This window comes from Hippopotamus amphibius, chromosome 9, assembly GCF_030028045.1.
Source record: "Hippopotamus amphibius kiboko isolate mHipAmp2 chromosome 9, mHipAmp2.hap2, whole genome shotgun sequence".
Lineage (NCBI taxonomy): Eukaryota > Metazoa > Chordata > Mammalia > Artiodactyla > Hippopotamidae > Hippopotamus > Hippopotamus amphibius.
The window spans coordinates 67250382-67270237 of record NC_080194.1 but is presented as its reverse complement, the minus strand read 5'-3'; the positions used below and the strand labels follow the sequence as shown (position 1 = coordinate 67270237).

At 40.6% G+C, this 19856-nt stretch overlaps 1 protein-coding gene across 10 annotated transcripts in view; it reads right to left on the bottom strand.

The window, feature by feature from the left end:
- PRCP (prolylcarboxypeptidase) overlaps positions 1 to 19802 on the bottom strand; it is a 72232-nt gene extending 52430 nt beyond the window's left edge. For 2 of the 10 annotated variants that reach the window (XM_057749253.1, XM_057749252.1), the window contains exons 1-3: positions 17872 to 17999; positions 12166 to 12194; positions 10006 to 10267 (exon numbers count right to left, since the gene is read on the bottom strand). Coding sequence is in view for 4 of the 10 variants with exons in the window: in XM_057749251.1 (XP_057605234.1) it covers positions 17872 to 18039 (168 nt within the window). In the remaining 6 variants the exon portion in view is untranslated. Of the gene's footprint in view, positions 1 to 8533; positions 8624 to 10005; positions 10268 to 12165; positions 12195 to 17871; positions 19501 to 19785 lie in introns of those variants that run through there. The other 8 variants (XR_009055514.1, XR_009055513.1, XM_057749251.1 and 5 more) reach the window with 7 other exon arrangements.
- Between the last annotated feature and the right edge of the window lie 54 nt (positions 19803 to 19856).

Genomic DNA, 19856 nt, shown 5'->3' with positions numbered 1-19856 from the left:
CCAGCACTCAGGCTGCCCATGGCTAATGGGAACACCAACATACAAACAAATCACTGCAATCCAGAGTAGTAGCACAGAAGTACCTGTAGAGTGCAATGGGAGACACAAAGGAGATGTAGTCAATTGCCCAGCTCATGGGAAAGAAGCAAAGCAGTCCCATAAAGTTTCACAGAGAAGGGGCTGCAAGACATGAGTAGCAAAGGATGAACAGTTTGCCAAGAAGAGAAAGGAGGCAGACAAACCATTCCAAGCAGAGAGATACCAGCAGGGTATAAACCACAACCCAGCATAGTTCGTACAAAACAATGAGATGGCCAATGTGTAATACCTGGCACGAAGTGTCTATAATAAATAACAAATAATAAATATTAGAGACTTTTTCCTAGCGGAATTATGTTTTTAAAGGTTGATCCTAAAATTTATTTCCATTGTCTAAGCCTACACCAGCTAAGCCAGGGATGGGGCAGTCAAGATATCCTGGGAGACATGGGGTCAGTCAGTTTGGAATTTTAATATGAAGCACATGGAATCCGCATGTCAACTAGAGTTGCATGCAATTGTTAGATATGTGTAATCAAAGATGAGGGAAGGACAGTAAATGAATTGGAGTATGAATTAGGAGCAAAAGAACAACAGAAGACCTCACTACTTTTCCAATTAACAAAAAAGGGCTTCCTAGAGGGGGACATTGTTTAACAGAAGGGAACATGTGGGTATTAAAACAGGCCAGACACCTCTAAAATTGAAGTATTTAAAGAATAAAGCTTTGCAGGAAGATTAAGAGAAAAAAGTATACATATATATTTGCCTGGAGTGTGGAATAGAGAAAGGTCACATGAAGGATAGAGACTACAGATAAATGACTATAAATTCAAATAAATAAAAGGATTTGGCAATGTTATAGAATTTGACTGCAAAAAGCCTTTCTGGACATCTTATTTTTTTTTTTTTCTTGGCTGTGTTGGCTCTTTGTTGCTGCGCGCAGGCTTTTCTCTCTATTTGTAGAGAGTGGGGGCCACTCTTTGTTGAGGTGCGAAGGCTTACTATGGTAGCTTCTCTTGTTGTGTAGCACAGGCTCTAGGCGCTCGGGCTTTAGTAGTTGCAGCATGTAGGCTCAGTAGTTATGGCTCAAGGGCTTAGCTCCTCTGCAACATGTGGGATCTTCCCAGACCAGGGATCAAACCCATGTCCCTTGCATTGGCAGGCAGATTCTTAATCACTGCACCACCAAGGAAGATCCCTGGAAATCTTTAAAATCCTGATCCATATTTTTTAGAAAGTAACTCCCCTGGCATCTCAGCCAACATCCATTTCACCATGGTAACACATTCTTCAGAGATGGACCGAAGCACTGGGGGTATGTAAGTACAGCAATAAGCTCTCCTATCTGCCTAAGGTCAGATATTTGCATTTAATGTTTGCAATAAAACAGGATATAATATGCAGTGTCATTCCATCAGCTCAGTCCCACATGTACAGAGCTTGGTGCTGTGGCCTCCCAGATCCACGCATGAGTGAAACCCAAGGTTGTTGCCTTTGAGGAGATCACAGAGAGATGCTCAGCAACTACGAATTCCCTTCTTTTTAAAAGTGTGATCATTTTCTAGATATTTATATAGTCTAGACTATATAAAAAGGCAAACAAAAAGCCTGTTTTGGTCTGCACTGTCTGCACTGGCTGCACCGGTCATTGTCATTTAAGGTCAATTGTTCAAGAGAAAGGAAGCATCCGACGCCAAGGAGAAGGGAGTCATCACCACTGCTTTCCAAAATTGTTGTATGAGCGGCTCCCTCAAAGGAAGAGGCAATCAGTGCTCAGGAAGTGACAGAAGTTTCCGACAGTTTTAAAGCACAGTGTCTGCACTGTGACCCATGGTTCAAACTGCATAAAAATAAAAATTAACTGACAAATGATAACAAGTACTTCCTCACTTTCCTATCTGCTGAATCAGCCATTGTTTGGGTTGTAGTTCCTTGTTTAAATTAGGTTATTAAATCACAATGATGCTGGCCAAACATGCTAGTCATATGCCATCAGGAAAAGTTATCGAAAATGCCAAGTGTGTCAAGGCTTAAATACACAAACACACACACACACACGTGCGCTTTTGCACTAATGAAATCTAACCAGTACCATCTTTCAAAAACGTTGGTTTGGTTTTTTTTCCTCCTGAAAAGCACAAATGTTCTGTGATATAACGGAAAGAGAAGGTAATTTGAAGACAGATTTGAGTTTGAGTGCCAATTCTGCCATCTACTGGAGCTATCTGAATTTGAACAAGGTACTTCATGCCTTTGGGCTTGTTTTCTTACATATAAAATTTTTTGAAATAATACCTATCCCAGAAGTGTCTTGTGATGATTAACTTGGATAACGCATTCATGCAAGTGCCCAGCAAGGGCATGCAGGAAATGAGAGCTTGGTGTATTATTAATATATTTTGTGGTGTATTATTAGCATGCACCTCCCAGGTCTGAAACCACTTCCAAACACACATGTGAACATACACAACAATTTATGTTATGTGTTTAGTATTGCCACTTAGGAGGAAGAAATTTATATATGAAACCTTAGTAATTTGTTCTAAGTGTTCACTTAAAAACCCATGAGCTTGCAAAGTAAAATTTTTTTAAAAATTGTTTTCAGCTCTCTTGGGTAGTAACTTGGTGACAGTGAGAGCCTCTTACAAACCAAATATGTGGTGGTCTAGTATGGGCTAGGCTTTTGCTTCTGATTTTCTGTCCAGTTACCAGAAACCAGTGCTATGACAGTGCAATACACTTTTAGCACACATTCATCGCTGTATAAACCACACAGCTCTGAGGAAAGGTACATACTGTAGCAATGAAACATGGTGGTGTTCGATATCTTATTTATAAAGAAATTTAAAATAATCTGTTATATTCCCTTCATCACTTCATATGCTGAAGATTATAAATCCACATCTCAAGGAACTACTTATTTCCTCTTAGGTGCCAAAACAATGGTTCAAACAGCCGGACTTATAAAAGTGGTTAAAGAGATTACCTTAAAATTTCAGTCTAATATCCTTTAAAACAATAACACTTTATTAAATAAACAGGAGAATAGTACTATTATTCTAAACACTGTGTTTAAAGATGAGACCAATATCCAGACTTTTAAAGAAAACAAAATAGATGGGTAGAGTTAATTGGGCTTGACTCCCCAATCCAGGGACTGGGAGACTCAAAGACAGAGTGCCAAACAGAGACTTCTGTCCTTTGAAGTTACTGGGTAGAAGTGGGGACATGCAAGGACCTCTGCAAGTGGAGTGGAAGATGAAGATATGGCAGGTACTAGTCCATGCAGCATAGATTAGGGACCTTTATGTGAACTCTTATTAACTTATTCCAAGTCAAATTTTGTACACGTGCTGCTGGGAAAGCTTAAAAAGGAGGATTCACTAATGCATTTATGGTAAACTGTATTAAGCACCAAGCTTAAGGGGCCAAAGTTCTACAATAGTGACCTCATTCCTCTATTCCCATGGAGAATGCCTTTTGGTGATCATCAGTGGAGGTCTCTTAATATCCTTTTCTCTAGCGTGTACAGAGCCACCTAAAAATATCTCATAATATGTTTTATCTCAGGTGTCATAGTTCCCTTCTGCTACTCACATAGTCCCCACTCATTTTTTAAATTATTTTTATTGGAGTATAATTGATTTACAATGTTGTGTTAGTTTCTGCTATACAGCACAGTGAATCAGTTATACATATATATATATATATATCTCCACTCTTTTTTAAATTCTTTTCCCATGTAGGTCATTACAGAGTATTGAGAAGAGTTCCCTGTGCCATATAGTAGGTCCTTATCTATTTTATATATAGTAGTGTATATATGTCAGTCCCAATCTCCCAATTTATCCCTCCCAGCCTTTCCCACCTATTAACCATAAGTTTGTTTTCTACATCTGTGACTCTATTTCTGTTTTGTAAATAGGTTCATTTGTAACATTTTTTTAGATTCCACATATGTGATATCATATGATACTTGTTTTTCTCTCTCTTACTTCACTCAGTATGATAATCTCTAGGTCCAACCATATTGCTGCAAATGACACTATTTCATTCTTTTTTATGGCTAATATTCCATTGTACATATATACCACATCTTTATCCATTCCTCTGTCTATGGACATTTAGGTTCTAAAAATAGAACTACCATATGATCCCACTCATTTAAATTCTTCTTTTCATAACACAAAACCAAAGCCAGAAGAAAGTTCTGTATTGTTAAAACTTCTGTTATGATTTTTTTTACTCTCCAAAATTACCCAACTTGCTGTTAAAAAGAGAAATGAAACTCCTCTTATTCCTCAATTTCATTAACGTCTAATCTGGACTCCCTTAATAAATGTGACTTCCACAACTATCTCTAAATCAGGCTATAAATTACAAATTCTTTTATCTATTCCAGAAATACAGCTATTACAGAGGCAACATGGAGTATGGGTTCTGATGACACCAAAGCTCAGTTTAAATCCTGGTGCTGGGCTTCCCTGGTGGCACAGGGGTTAAGAATCTGCCTGCCAATGCAGGGGACGCAGGTTCAATCCCTGGTCTGGGAAGATCCCACACACTGCAAAGCAACTAAACCCATCTGCCACAACTACTGAGCCCACGCTCTGCAACTACTGAGGCCCACATGCTCTACAGCCCATGTGCCACAACCACGGAGCCCGTGTGCTACTGAAGCCCTCATGCCAAAGCCCGTGCTCTACAAGAAGAGAAGCCACCGCACTGAGAAGCGTGTGCACTGCAACAAAGAGTAGCCCCCACTCGCCACAACTAGAGAAAAGCCCTCGTGCAGTAACGAAGACCCAAGGCAGCCAAAGAAAAAAAAAATCCTGGTGCTATCATTTATCAACTATGTGATCATGGATAAATTACTTCATATCTGAGCTCTTTATTCCTCTGTAAAACAGATGTAGTACCTCCGTGCAGGGTTAAAGTATATGAAGAGCACGTATGAAGTACCTGTAACAAGGTGAATGTATCATACTCTGGTGAACAGAGCAGTGCTCTGCCCCATACCAATTCAACACCAAGTCATGTTCTTAAAGTCAATGAAAGCTTCAGAACAGGAATACCCACACCATGAGTGTGTAAGTGGAAACAGTGACAACACTGACTTCACAGTGTTGAAGGCCCACCTCTTACCTCATCATCTCTGCCCCCTGTCCCAGTTTTACTGATCTCCTTTCAATTCCTCCTACTCTTTCCTAAATTGGTATCTTGTACATAATACATCTTCTACCTGGACAGAAATCTCAATCACCTCCCTTCTCCTGGCCAGTTCCTACTTAGCTTCCTGTTTCTGCTTTAACACCACTGCTGACCAGAGAAATACCTAATACCCAAGACTTAGGACCCTACTTAGATTCTACAACAAATTGTTTCCTAAAACATGTCACACTTGTAATCACTTGTCACTATCTTCTTTCCCACTGAACTGTAAGCTTCATGAGGTCCGTCTCTGCTTTCCTCTCATCCCTAACTACTGACACAGTACATGGCACATAGGAAGAGTTCAATAAATATCTGTTGAATGAATATATGATTGTGCTGCTTTACTCTATAAATGTTAGATCTATCATAATTTCTATAATAGTTATACTTTCATACATATAAATTGTATCATATAACCAAACTGCGGGGCTGCTCTGCGAAAGTTCCTAAAGAAATCTGACTTTAATAAATCTGCCTTTTCCTAACCCCATGTGGGCAGTCTTCACAATATAAGCAGCAAAAAAGAGAACATCATGAGCCTGACAGAGACAAGGCAGCAGTTTCTCTCCAGTCACAGCACTGCAGGGCAACTTGGAACTAACTGACTCATACAATAGATAGCAAGGATTTATGAATACACATAGTTAATGAGCCTCGGTTTGCAAATGAAAAGCCAGAACCATAAAAAGTGACTGCCTTTACTTTAGCTCTCTAATAAACAAAGGCAGTACACAGTCACCACAGAAGTAGCTTTTAAGGAGATGTTGTTCCTGATAATGTTCATCCTTTACCCTTCCCCTAGCCCACATCCATACACAAAGCAGGAAAAGTGGGGACTGCGGCACTCCCTCCCACAACCCCTTCTCTGTAGATATGTTGGGAGAAGGGTCAGTACAGACAACCAGCTTCCAGATCATCAAAATAAGATGAGAACAAGGAGGCCTGTTTTTATTTGCCTGCCTTCCCGCAAAGCATTTTAGACAGTTTCCATACTCTTTCCTTCCCTGTACACACACACCCCTTCCTTACCTCAGTGTACAGGGAAGCAGGAAAAGGGAAGGGAGGAGATACAAATTCAAAAAACATTTGTGCAGATGATACTCTAAGTAAAACAATGCACAGTATGCTGTGGAGGGGTATGGATACTTACAAGACAGGCTTCCTGCTTTAAAAGGGGAACAAACAGTTTTAACACAAGGCTAAAGTAAAACACATGCCATGAAAGAAGTACAAAGAAAGATCTGACCAATCACATACTTTCTGGGAGATTAAGAAATGGCTCCTGGAGGAGGCAGTGTCTGAGAAGGGACTTCAGAAATGGAAGGGGTTGATAAAGGAGGGAAGGGCCGGGGAGAGGCAGTCCAGGCAAAGGGAACAATGTGGGTTAAAGCATAGAAACAGGAAAGGAATGGGCATGTGTGGAGAACAGATTAGCAAACTGGAAAGGTGGGTTGCAGCCAAAGGGTGGAAGGCCTCAAACACTACAGGATTTTGTTCTTAATAAAGCAAACCATCATGAATCATTGCAGGTCCTGAGCAGAAGAGTGGTTTGACTGCAGGGGGGGTGATTAATTAATTAGCCCATGAGGACTGCAGTGGAGAGGGATCTACAGGTTGCAAGGAGGATCAGTTAAAAGACCCTTCCCGTCCATGAAGGCCGTAATAGGAGCCGCAACAAAGCGTAAGGGCCATAGGAGTGAAAATAACAGATATACTCTGAGAATGGAATCAACCCAACTTGTTGTTACAAACAGTATGGGAGAAAGAAGAGCCAAAAATAACTAACATTTCAAGTTTTGGGGACTTTATACTTTCTGCTCCCTCTCTGCCCCAGTGTCCAATTGTAACAGGGAAGAGCCAATTTTGCTCTATGTTATATCTGTTTCTTTGACTTTAACCTCTGCTTTTCGTTGCTTTTGTTATTATAATTATACATAACGGCCTGCCTCAGAGCATGCTGCCCCTCTGCCTGAATGTTAAACTGAAGTGCCTTTGTTTAGCTCACAGGGAGACAATCTGACCCTGCCCATCTACGAATGGCTGCAGAAAAGAATTTCTTCTTAACACATCACCTCCCCGTGCTGGCCAAGCCAGGCAAAACTAATGGCCTTTTTACTTTACTTCCTCACCTCACCTCTGTTCTATAAAAGAAACTGGCATCCAGACCCCTATAAGATGGTCATTTTGAGACATTAGTCTGCCATCTTCTCCGGCTGCCAGCTTTCCAAATAAAGTCATATTCCTTGCCTCAACACCTCATCTCCCAATTTACTGGCCTGTCCTGTGGCGAGCAGAGGAAGCTTGGACTCAGTAACAGCTTCCTCAGAGAAACTTCCTGAGATAAGCCTTTCCCATCCACTGTACCCCATATTTACACATACATATCACCTTGCTTATTTCCTTCAGTGCAATCATTATAATCTATAATTATTTTTTTCTGTAATGTTTATTTGCTTATTATCTACTTCCTAACTGGAAAATAGGCGCCATATGAGCAGTCCAATTATGTAGGCCCTCAATATTTTTTTTCAAATGATAATAGTGCCACCAGGAGAAAGTAATCATCTAACCAGATGAGTCTGGTTCTGACTCAGAACTACAGATCCAAGTAGAAATATCAGGAGACAGAGTGAGGCAGTGATTAAAACACACTCAGTACCTCAGTTTCTCCATCTATAAACTGGGGATAGCAGTACCAAGACCTCATGAGGTCACTGTGAGAATTAATGAGTTAATAATATGTGTAAAATGTTTAGAACACTGCCTAGGACAAAGTAAGATTATTACCCTTATCTATTATTATCTATTATTACTATTATGATTATTCTTAGAGAAATATGTCAAAAGTGAGAGAGAGAGAAAGATCGATCTGCAATTATGGATTTGAGAATGATCTGCAAAGCAGCCCTGAGAGGAACCACAGGCTCCTATCTAAGAAAAGTACAGACAGGGGGGGTTGGAGACTTATGAAAAATACATGCCCTTGGTCCTACTTAGGTGGCCTGCTTGACTCCCCCTCTCTCTGAAACAAGTACAGATTCCTCTGGAAATGTTTCTTCTTTCCTGTCACCCTCTTCTCCCCTTCCATTCAGTAAAACCTTAGGTTGAAATAGGGTTAGAAGGGACATTGTTCTTTTTTACCTGTCTCCACTCAAATGTTATTCATCCTTGTCTCAGCTGTGTATGGAAGATAAGGATATAAAATATTCGAGGAAAAAGTGGCTAAGCAGCCATAGTCAGGCAGTGAAAAAGAAACAAGAGTAGTCGGAGTATTTACCCAGAGATGCAGTGCTGGGTGGTGCAGTCTGGAGTCCCGTGCCCTGGGTTCTGGCACTGCCACATACTGCCTGTGTGAGCCAGGACAGGGCAACTGCTTTTTTTCTAATAACACTTTAAATGGATTACAAAACAATGCAGGTTCATCACAGATAATGTGAAAAATACAGAAAAGTAAAAAGAATAAAATGAAACATCACACATATCTTTCCACCATTGTTAATATTTTAGTATATTTTCTTCTACTCTTTCTCTGTGCAGCTAGAAACATATTTTTAAACATATTTAACCCTCTCAATTGATAGCTGATTTTTCTCTCAAACCTCTCCCACCACTGGGCCTGAAGGTGGGATAGGTATTTTCATTGTTCCTAATTCCTCCGTCTTCCACAATCCACTGCCTTTAAGTATCATGTCATCAAACTATACCACCCCACTACCCTTTTTGCTACAGTCATCTACTGAGCCCTGTTCACTTTCTCTCATGTCTTGAAGATTTTAGCTCCTTGATCACCGTCACTCCAACATAACTCCTTTCAAAACTCTTAGTAACTTCAATATCTTGGCCCTTTAGTTCCTTTTGCTCCTCTCCTCCAATGACCTTGTCCTTCACCTACCCTGGTCACTAACCCATGGTCAAACCCTAGATCTTGTCACTCCCAGTAACTGTAATCCTGCCATACCCTCATTTCAAGCATTCTACTTCCTCTATGCTTCCAGCTCATTCCCTCTTCTACTATGATTCTCCAAATCCTTCAACCTCACATTACCCACCTTTTCACTGTCCCTCACCCCATCCTCACTCACATCCCTACGTGGCTTAAATTCTGTGGTCCAAGAGTATAATCACTCCTTTACATACACCTCTCAGCTCCCATGTCTCTCTCTCTCTCGTTTCGTTTTACTAATTTGGCAAAAGGGCATTCCTAGTTGAAAAGAATTCTTCACCAGCCCCACACCCATACCCAAGAAACTGAATGTAGCTAGAGAAACATACAGCCCTGTCATGTGGTCTTACTAAGTTGCATGAGACTTCACAACTGCCCTTCAATCAAAGTCTATTTCCCCAGTTCATTTGCTTTCCTTCTCTGCTGGAGGAACATATATGTTCTCTCTCTTCCTTATTGTCCTCATCCCCTAATACTCTCTCCCTTGCGCATGTCCCTCCAGCCATATTGGCCTCCTTGCAGTTGTTCCCACCAGGCACACACCCACCTCATGGTTTTTGTACTTGCTCTTCCCAATGCCTTGAATGCTCTTCCCCCACTACCTAGAATAGTGCCCAACATATCATAGGCACTTAAAAAAACTGAGTAAATGAATTTGGAAACACACTGTACATTCAGTTCTCTATTTTGTTTTTTTCACGTCATTAATTCATGACTATTTCTCCACATTGTCAGATATACTTCAATGCCATCATTTTTAACAGCTGATAATATTCCATTTAATGGACATACTACAAATCACTTACAATGATATATTTATAGTGAAAAACCAGGAGATTTACAAGTTCCTTCTTTGATCTTTTTGAACCTCGGTAGTTTCATATCCAAAAATGAGGATGAGGGACTTCCCTGGTGTTCCAGTGGGTAAGACTCTGCACTCTCAATGTAGGGGGCCCAGGTTCGATCTCTGGTCGGGAAACTAGATTCTGCATGCTACTAAGAAGTCCACGTGCTGGAACTAAAGATCCTGCATGCCACAATGAAGATCTTGCTTGTTGCAACTAAGACCTGGCACAGCCAAAATAAGTAAATAAAATAAATAATAAATAAAAGCTCAACAGATAACAATTTTCTTTAAAAAAATAAAATTAAAATGAGGATGACATCTACCTAGGATCGCTGTAAAGACTGAATGTGGAATATAAATAGATATAGAGACATCAGTTTTGTTACTACTGCTAACAACATAGAGGCATCATGGCGTCAACTGAATGAAAGATCATAGATCTTGGAAGCAACAGATTAAAATATAACTCACAATATTGTCCCTTAATAGATTGATTGAGACACTTAGCCTATATGAACCTCAATTAAACCATCTATTTTTAAAAGTGATTGTAATAATTAAAAATAGATATGTAAAAGAGTTTAGCATATCTGGCCCAGATTAGATAATCAATAAATTTCATGGTTCACTGCTCATAAACAATAATTAGGACTTTTCTTAAATTGTTAACTAGAAGAAAAAAGATTTTTATGTATTCCCAAATAAAATATATATTATTAATGAAGAACTTTCCTTTTTTGATGAACAATTATCCAGTACTTACAAAGAACATGTAAGTTTTTTATATAAATCTCTATATCGATTTTTCTTTTATTTTAAAAAAAGCAAAACAATTATTTGTAATTACTGAATGACAATATGAATAAATTCCCTTTCTTATTATGTGCTTCAATGTGTACATATATATGTATATGTACATATACATGATGATGATAACAGCTGAGCAAGAAAATACTAAGTAGACCAGCCTCACTTTACAGATATTTTTTGAAGCAATCTGTGAGTTGCAGCCATATATTGGGTTGGCCAAAAAATTTGTTTGGGTTTTTCTGTAACATCAATAAATGCCAAGACATTACAAATTTAGCAGTGCTTTTCCATATTTTTCAGATACAAGTTCAAATGTGTGCTACTGGAATGGTCAACAAATGTAATGTGAAGTCCTCCAGGATGCAATTAATCATCTTTGTCGCCCCAGGACCTAGCCCAGTACTTGACATATAAAGGAATTGGATCAACACTGAGTAGGTGGATAGGTGCATGGATAAGTGACTGATTGAGTATGGTAGCCTCTAGTGTCTTCTCTCCTTCTAGGCACTCCAAAGTCAATACTTTTTGTCTCCCCACCTTGTGGTTAGATAAAACAATGTGACCTGTTCTGGCCAATGACCTATGAAAGGAAATGACCTGTCATTTCCAGGCTAGAGCATTTAAATGCTGGCACAAGTCCTATGTTCCTTCTCCACTGCTACAGTGGTCATGATAGCATAAGTTGAGAGGAAGCCTCCATCCGTCCCTCAGTCTCTAAGTGAATGTAATGGGCAGAACCCTCTGCATACCTCAATGGAAGTACAGCATGAGTCATACATTTTTGTTGGGTTAAGTCACTGAAATTTTGGAGTTTTGTTACTGCAGCACAACCTAGCCTATACTGCTCAGTATAACAAGCAGGGTAATGACATTCATTTTAGAATTAGAAACTCATGAGTTTATTTTTAGAAAAACAAAATGGTACAGACAAGTCGTTTATCTTGAACATGTAACTTAACCTCTCTGTAAGACAGTTCTCTCACCTATAAAGTTGGACAATAATAGCATCTACCTTGTAGGACAGCTATAGGGATTAAATAAGTAAATGTCTATTAAGTATTTAGTAGAGTACCTAGGCATTATAAAGCTTTCAATAAATGGTAGCAGATTATTATTATTATCATTAATGCATTAGATACTTATGCACTGCATATTTCAATTTACTCTCCCCCCCTTACTCCATATTCATTTTAGCCAATTTTTTCCATTCAAAAAATCTTTATTAAGAAATACTACATAGAGGGTACCATGTAAGGCACTAGGAATGAAAACCAACAAAATAACACATATCATCAATTATTCTTCTTACCTATGATTCTTCTTTCTTCTCCAATCCACCTACAACCAAGCAAACTTAAAGATCATAAACATAAATACAATGCTCTATGCTATAAATATTGTGTCAGTGGGAGAGCTAATTTTTAACTTAAAAAACATTTTACATGATTTGAGTCTGTATCTTATTCAAAGTTGAGATGGAAAAATTGTTTGGGTCTGATTTACCAAAGGCAATCAATAGTAGGGCAAAAAACAGAACTTGTGCTCGCATCCCCACCACTCAATATAATGCCCTATAGACAGGAGGCAGTCGTGAACAGAATTACAAATGCATCAGAGATTAGCAGATCTAATCTTCTTATCCTACATATTAGTACACTGAGATCTACAGTGAAGCAACTTGCCCAAGGTATCAATAGTAACACAAGTGAGTAGCAGGGCAGAAACTAGCACTCAAATTTTGAAAATGTTATGTTTTATGTGCCTAAAGCACAAAGTCCCTATAATATGCTAATAGATATAAATATGATAGTACAAAATTAATTTTTGCTGAAATTACATTTTAGCATTAACTGACAAAATATTTAAAACTCAGCTATAAGAAAGACACTGTTAGATTTAGTATTATTATCAAGAAGAGAAGGTATTTGCAAAAACCTAAAACAATACATTTATTATCATATATTTTCCCCTCCACAATTTCCCCTCCAAAAACTCAAAATAGCATAGAAAAAAAAAAAAACCAGAAATAGCTTCATATGCCTTTCTTTATCAGTCTTATGTGAAAGAAGATGATTTGAAGTGAGGAAAAAAGTTAATTTCTATGCCTTATTTACAAGTGTACTATATTAAATCCCACTGGTAAAAAGACACATGCACTACTAATGTAACAGAAAAGAATTCACAAAGATTTTCACATTTTCCAGAATAACTATTTTACGTATGATAAGGAATGACTTAAATATTTTATCCTGAGTGGAGAGGAGGTAAGTTAAAGCCATATTAAGAAACTGCAAGACATAATAAAAATAACATTTACCATTTACTGAGTGTTTACCGAGTGATCTAAACTGTGCTAAATAAGCACTTTACACATCAGCTCATTTCACAACATATCTGTGAGATAAGTAGTATAATTATCCCTATTTTGCCGATTACAAAACATATATTTCATAAAATACATATTATAAAATACATAAAATTACAAAAATAGAAGCTCAGAGTAACTTTCTGAAGTTACTCAGGTAGTGTTAGAAACAGAATTCATTCTCAAACCTGTATGGTATTCAAGCTCTATCAAGTTCCTAACCCTCCATAATTTTGACCATAATCAATTCATCATATCTAAGGGGTAGACCTACATGACCCCTTCTGACAATGATTCTGTGAGCCAAAGAGAAATCAGTTCAGAATTCACATAATATTTGTGACAGTATGCTCCAGGCCTAAGGGGAAGGCCATCAATAGATGAACCAATAAGAAGAGGAGGAGGAGAAGGAAAAAATGAAAAGAAGAGGAAGAGGAAGAGAAAAAGCAATAGGCCCTTCTAAGAGCCCTGACACAGCTCCATTTTACTAGACATCAGGGCCACCGTGACAAGAAAGGGAAACCTAGAATAGGAATTTAAAGTAGAATTTATAAGGGATGTACATAAATCAAAACAGCTTAGTCCACTGTGATGGTCTCATAGCAGACAAGGAGGAAGCTGTGGGAAGGCCCTGAAGGAGTCAGCAGCCATGAGCTCAACGCTGGGCCAAGATGCAGAGTTCTCACATACACGCTGGTCAGTAGTTAAATAAGAATAGTTGAGTATAGATGACCAACCTCTAGGTTTCTAGAAGAGGCATTACCATAATTGTCAGCATTTGGATCAAACTGAAATGTATAGCACTATGGAGAGTGTGGTTTTAAGACAGAGCAAAGGAGTAACCAGCATTTACTCTGTTAAGTTTCTTAATTTCCTAATGTTCCAGGCACTATGTATGTGCTTTCCTGAATTAGTATATCTAACCCTCACAACAACCTTGGTAGATGTAATGGTTAATATTACACGTCAACTCAGCTGAGCCATGGTGCCCTGAATGGTCAAACATTCTAGATGTTTCTGTGAAGATGTTTTTTGGATGCGATTAACATTTAAATCAGTGGACTTAGAGTATAGCAGCTTCACCGTAGTACAAAAGACTGACCTCTCCTGAGCAAGGAACTATGCAAGTTGACTGCCTTTGGACTCAGAATGCAACTCTTCCCTGGGTCTCCAACCAACTGGCCAACCCTGCAGATTTTGGATTTACAAGGCTTCATAATCATACAAGCCAAATTCTTAAAATAAGTCAATCTCTCTCTGTGGAGAAAGAGATGCATACACACACACACACACACATTCTAATGATCCTGTTTCTCTAGAGAACCCTGACTAATACAGTAGATACTGATTTCTATTTTCACCAGTGAGGAAAATAACAGCCTGAAAGGACCCATTCTCCCTCCTTACTACATCACATAGTAAAATGCCCTCAGGATGCACATTCCGGTCTGAGGCGCTAGAGTGGGAGTAGGAGGGTAATGAGGAGCAGGCAAACCTCATAACCACAAGCCATGCATCCCAAGGAGCCTTTTACAACATTGGCATCACACATGTACCCAGCGCCTTGATGTGCCCAAGTGATGTGCTATCCTTCATCTGGTCTCCTGATTCAGTTATTTTGGATAAAAGAAATCAAATATTTGAAGACTTTGAAAGAAGAGGAAACACAATTGATAAAGAAAAGAAGTAAAAGATAAAAAGAAAAATAAAAGAAAAATAATTTGTGTCAATTAAATAATGGTAGACTTTGGGCTTTCTTTGGATAATCATCCATTCACTCCCTCAACAAATATTTTTATGGGCTCTTCTGGGCACTGGATAGTGCTATCTATCTGAGGAGACACTTACAAAACAGTAAACGTGAAAAAAGACCAACTAAAGTCAAGAAAATTTCACAGAAGGAGTAACATTTCAGCTGGGATAGAGATATGAGTTTAACTAGCGGAGAAAAGGGATGGTATTCCAGACAGAATTTCTGACACAGTGAACTTCAATTGAGTCTATGCTCTATGTTGCTAAAAGTAAAATGTGTGTGGGGACTTCCTAGGTGGCGCAGTAGTTAAGAACCCGCCTGCCAATGCAGGGAACACGGGTTCGATCCCTGCCCCAGGAAAATCCCACATGCTGTGGAGAAACTAAGCCCGTGCACCACAACTATTGAGCCTGTGCTCTAGAGCCCATAAGCCACAACTATTGAGCCTATGTGCTGCAACTACTGAAGCCCATCCTCCACAACAAGAGAAGCCATCACAATGAGGAGCCCATACACCACAACGAAGACTAGCCCCCACTCTCCACAACTAGAGAAAGAAAGCCCGTGTGCAGCAACAAGACCTATCGCAGCCAATAAATAAATTTATTAAAAAATAAATAAGTAAATAAATAAAATAAAAGTACATGTGTGCGGGGAAGGAAGGGGGAGGTAGGGGCCTATGGCAGAATATGAAGCTGAAAGACCAGCTGGCATTATGCAATGAAGAACAATACCAAGGACTTTGACCTTTATTCTGCAAGTGATCAGTTATGAAGGAGGGTTAAGCTTTTTTACCAAGACCATTCATGGAGCTTATGTCTATAATGATAGCTGGGAATAGCTTGGTCAGCTGGACAGATATAACTGCAGATAAATAAAATTATTATAAAGTTTAATGAAAATTAAACCTTGAATAAAAACTAAGCCTTAGTTACAACAATAATGTTTATTATTAAAAGGGGTAAAAGTATCTCATGTGCTCTAACCAAAAAAATTAAAGTTGAGTTTACACATACTTTTCAGTCCCAACTAAAAATCTATGGTCCAGAAAAATTGGCAATTACTATAAAACCATTATTATGCAACAAATACGTATGTGAAAGCTTTCCTCAAAAAAAAATGAAGTAAAAATGAAAAAATGAAATCAAACTCAATTGGAGTTGACGTAAAGAAAATTACTGTGGTAATAAATATATTTGTATTATCTGTGTCCTAACATATGAACTAAATATAAGCCAGAGGGCAAAACAGGGCTGAGTAAGGCCAAACAGATCACCAAAAATGGAAAAAGAACTACCTTTAACTTAGATATCTAAAGAGTGAAGTGGTCAAGAAAGGCATCTACAATGAAGGAATATAAATTAGGACCTAAGAGATCATTCGGTCTCTTCCACCCTTTCATTCCCCCCTTTTCTGCTGATAGTTCTCTCTCATCAATCCTAAAAGGATTGTAGAGATCGTCATTCCAACAGTTCCCCTTCAATTTAATTTTAGTTACGGAACTCTGCAAAATCCCAGTATACAAAACAGATAAAAACATAAAGCTCAGGCTGAAAGAGGTCAGGGAAAGAGAGGGTTCTGAGGTACCCTAACTTGGCTTCCACTTGGGCCTTCACCATCCCTGAGACAGCTCCCCAAAGAGCCCTTAATCTTCCTCAGTAAAATGTGAAACACATTGGTCCTTGTTCAAACCTCTCAATTTACAAATGAGGAAACAGTAGCCTAGAGAGTTGCCTAAGAAAAAGACCCCTGCTTCCTAGTACTCCTGCTAAAACGTGAATGCTTTCTCTTCCTCATAATCTCTATTGTTCTGGGTTAAAAACGATTTCTTATGAACTATTCTACAAGTTCACATCATCCCTCTATCTCAAATTCCTATTCAAAATTCACATAGGTCAGTAACCACAAATGTAATAAATGCCTACTCGAGGCCAGATACTCTGCTAACAACATGTCATCTGCTCTCATTTAACAATCACCAAATCCCCCAGAGATCAAGAAATTGGGCTCAGCGAAGTACTTGAAACTTCCCAAAGTCACAGAGCTAGTTGATTGGAATCCTGGGCTATTTGACTCCTAAAGCCAAACCTCAGACTCTTGCACCTCTAATCCCAACCTTTCCCAAATCTTTGCCTATCTTTTCACATGCTTCCAGAAATACAGAACTGTAAGGGATCCTGTCATCTCACACAGGATGTACTTCTTCATCCAGGCTGCTCAGGGAATACCTACCTCATGCTTCAGCCAAGCACAAAGGCATCATGCCTACCTTAAACCCCTAAACTCAGGCTTCAGGACTATAGAGATGCTCACCCCACCCCCCTCCCCAAATCTTGAGGACTCCTACAACTTCCTTTACAAGCATGAGCTACATATATGCTCAGTTTCACAGAGAGTAGGGAAGGTTAAAAACCCTTAATAAAAGGGCTACAAAATCAGCTCTGAGCTGAGCATGAGACAACAGGCTGGCATTTTAGGTTGAATACATATTAGATATTATCTAATAAGATATTGGAAATTTGAATTTAGGGGCTGCTTTGGGACAAAGGATGACTGTCACTAGGCGCCAGAGCAGGCATTAAATAATTTGAATTTGGCGGGAGGCCAAGGGAATTTTAATTAGGGCAGCCTCTGGGAGCAGAAGGCGTTTAAGTGACTGCTGTGGCCCATCACAGAAGAGAGTGTAGAACCAGGACTGATAATAAATCATTGGTAATGGAAGGAGAGAGTTTAAACAAACTAGGGACTCGGGGCCACCATCTGTAAAGTATGAGCCAAAGAGCGGACAAGTCCTAGGCATTAGGGATCTGAAATTCCGGGTGGGCTCCGGTGCCTGGGAACTAAGAAACCTCAGTCGTCGCCACTCCCTCGGACACTGCAAACCCCTTCCGCCTTACCTTCTGTTGGATGTAGTGAATTGAGTACTTCATGGCAACAACGGGGCGAGATTTGAAGCTGGTTGACAAGTGCAGGCTGCTGAGGGCCCTCAGGGCTGGCGGTACGGGGGTGGCGGCCCCGGGAGTCAGGAAAACCAGGAGCAGGAGCAGGAGGGAACGACGCCCCATGGCTCAGGCGGGCCGCTGCAGTGAGGGTAGGAGGGAGACTGGCAGATGCGCGCAGCCTGAGCCTGGCCAGCCCGCAGCTCCGCCCACCCCAGACAGGCTCCTCCTCCACGGGGGAAATCCAAAACCACTCCGCCCCTTAGCAACTCCTCTCAAACCCGGATCACCCAAGCCATACTGACCCCGTCCCCGTCCTAGAGGGTGCGGCCAGATTTCATTTCTCTCTTGTAACATCCCCTCTTTATGGAGTCCACCTTTATTCCCATCGCACTCAGTCTGTCTTTATCATCCCAAGGTCCCTCCTATCTGATCGCTGCATCGCATTCTTAACTATATCAGCCCCCTAAGCCACCCTCCCCTGCCACCCTATATCCTTGCTTTTATCGTCATTGCCAAACCCTGCCCTGTCCACCTCAATTCCATTGCCACACACTTGTCTCCCAATAGTAATAATATCAACAATAGTACTGCCAACTAAAAACTGGTACCCCCATCAGCCTCTACAAGGATTACATCACTAGCCACTGAAGCCCTTGACCTTCAACACACCCTGAAGGGAGGAATTCAGGGTGGAGATCAGGAAAAAGACACTCGGTGCTCTGGCAAAAACTGGCAGAACAGGCCTTTCAGATAGTTTCAGGAGAACTCATGAGCTCAAATCCTTGTCTCTTCTCATATCTATCGGGTCGGCCAAAAAGTTCATTAGGTTTAAATTAAACCAAGAATTTTCTAACAACATATTCATTAACCAAACAAACTTTTTGGCCAACCCAATAGAAAAGCACCAAAATCATTAACGGTGACATTACTCCTTGTCACTAGCAGCAGGCTCTGCCAAAATGTGTGCTTGACTGTGCATACCCCCCTTCACTAAAATCATATATAATACTGACCTTCCCCCCTACCTCTTTGGAACTGGTTCCTCAGAGCTACTGAGATGCTATCTCTCTGGCTATAGTCCTCCTTTTGTCCCAAATAAGTTAACTCACAACTCTCACATTGTGCTTCCCTCCCTTCCACAGTGGGCAGTACCATGACAATTTATTGATGGTTCACTGTAGGTCACTATAGCACTAGGCTTAGTGGCACACACATCTCATCTAAATCAACCATCCCACCTATCTTGTGGGAACTGTATGATGGTTATTCCCATTTGCAGCTGAAGAAACTGAGGTTCGGAGAGGTGCCCAGACTTGCAGGAGGTCACTCAAGAGGCAGCGGGGCACGGCTTCGCAGACCTCTGGGTCTAGCTCCTCTTTGCACCCCACCTCCATGATGTCAGCCTAAACACCTCCTATGGTACTATGTCAGTGGGTCACCCCAAACCTCCGTGTAGCCCATACAGGCCATCCCTCACCCTCAACGGCGGTCGCCCCGTAATCCCACTAGGTCCCGGTCCCTTCTTCCAGGTTACGCCCCCTTTCTTCTTCCTGCAGCCCGCAGCCCGCTCCAAGCCCCGCCTTCCCCTCCTGCCCGTCCCCCCCCCCGCCCCCTGGCAGTGCCAACCCCGGCAGGCAGAGCCCCCTTCGGTCTCCGCGGCTTCCCCACCACCCACTTCCGCTTCTCCTTCCAGTCAGCCCGCCGAACCCCAGTCTGAGAAGCGTTCCCACCCACCCACCCCCAACCCTTCCCGGGGTTCCTACGCCCAGCTGGCTCAACACTGCCCCAAAACCAACTTCACACTGCTCCACCAGCCGCGAAAAAACACACGCCTAACTCTGACAAAAATGGTCGTGCCCAAAGGCTCACAGGATGTCGTGCTAAATCTCCACCCTCGGCGGCGCCTTCTTCTGATTGGCTCTAAGGAAACGGCCAAAGCG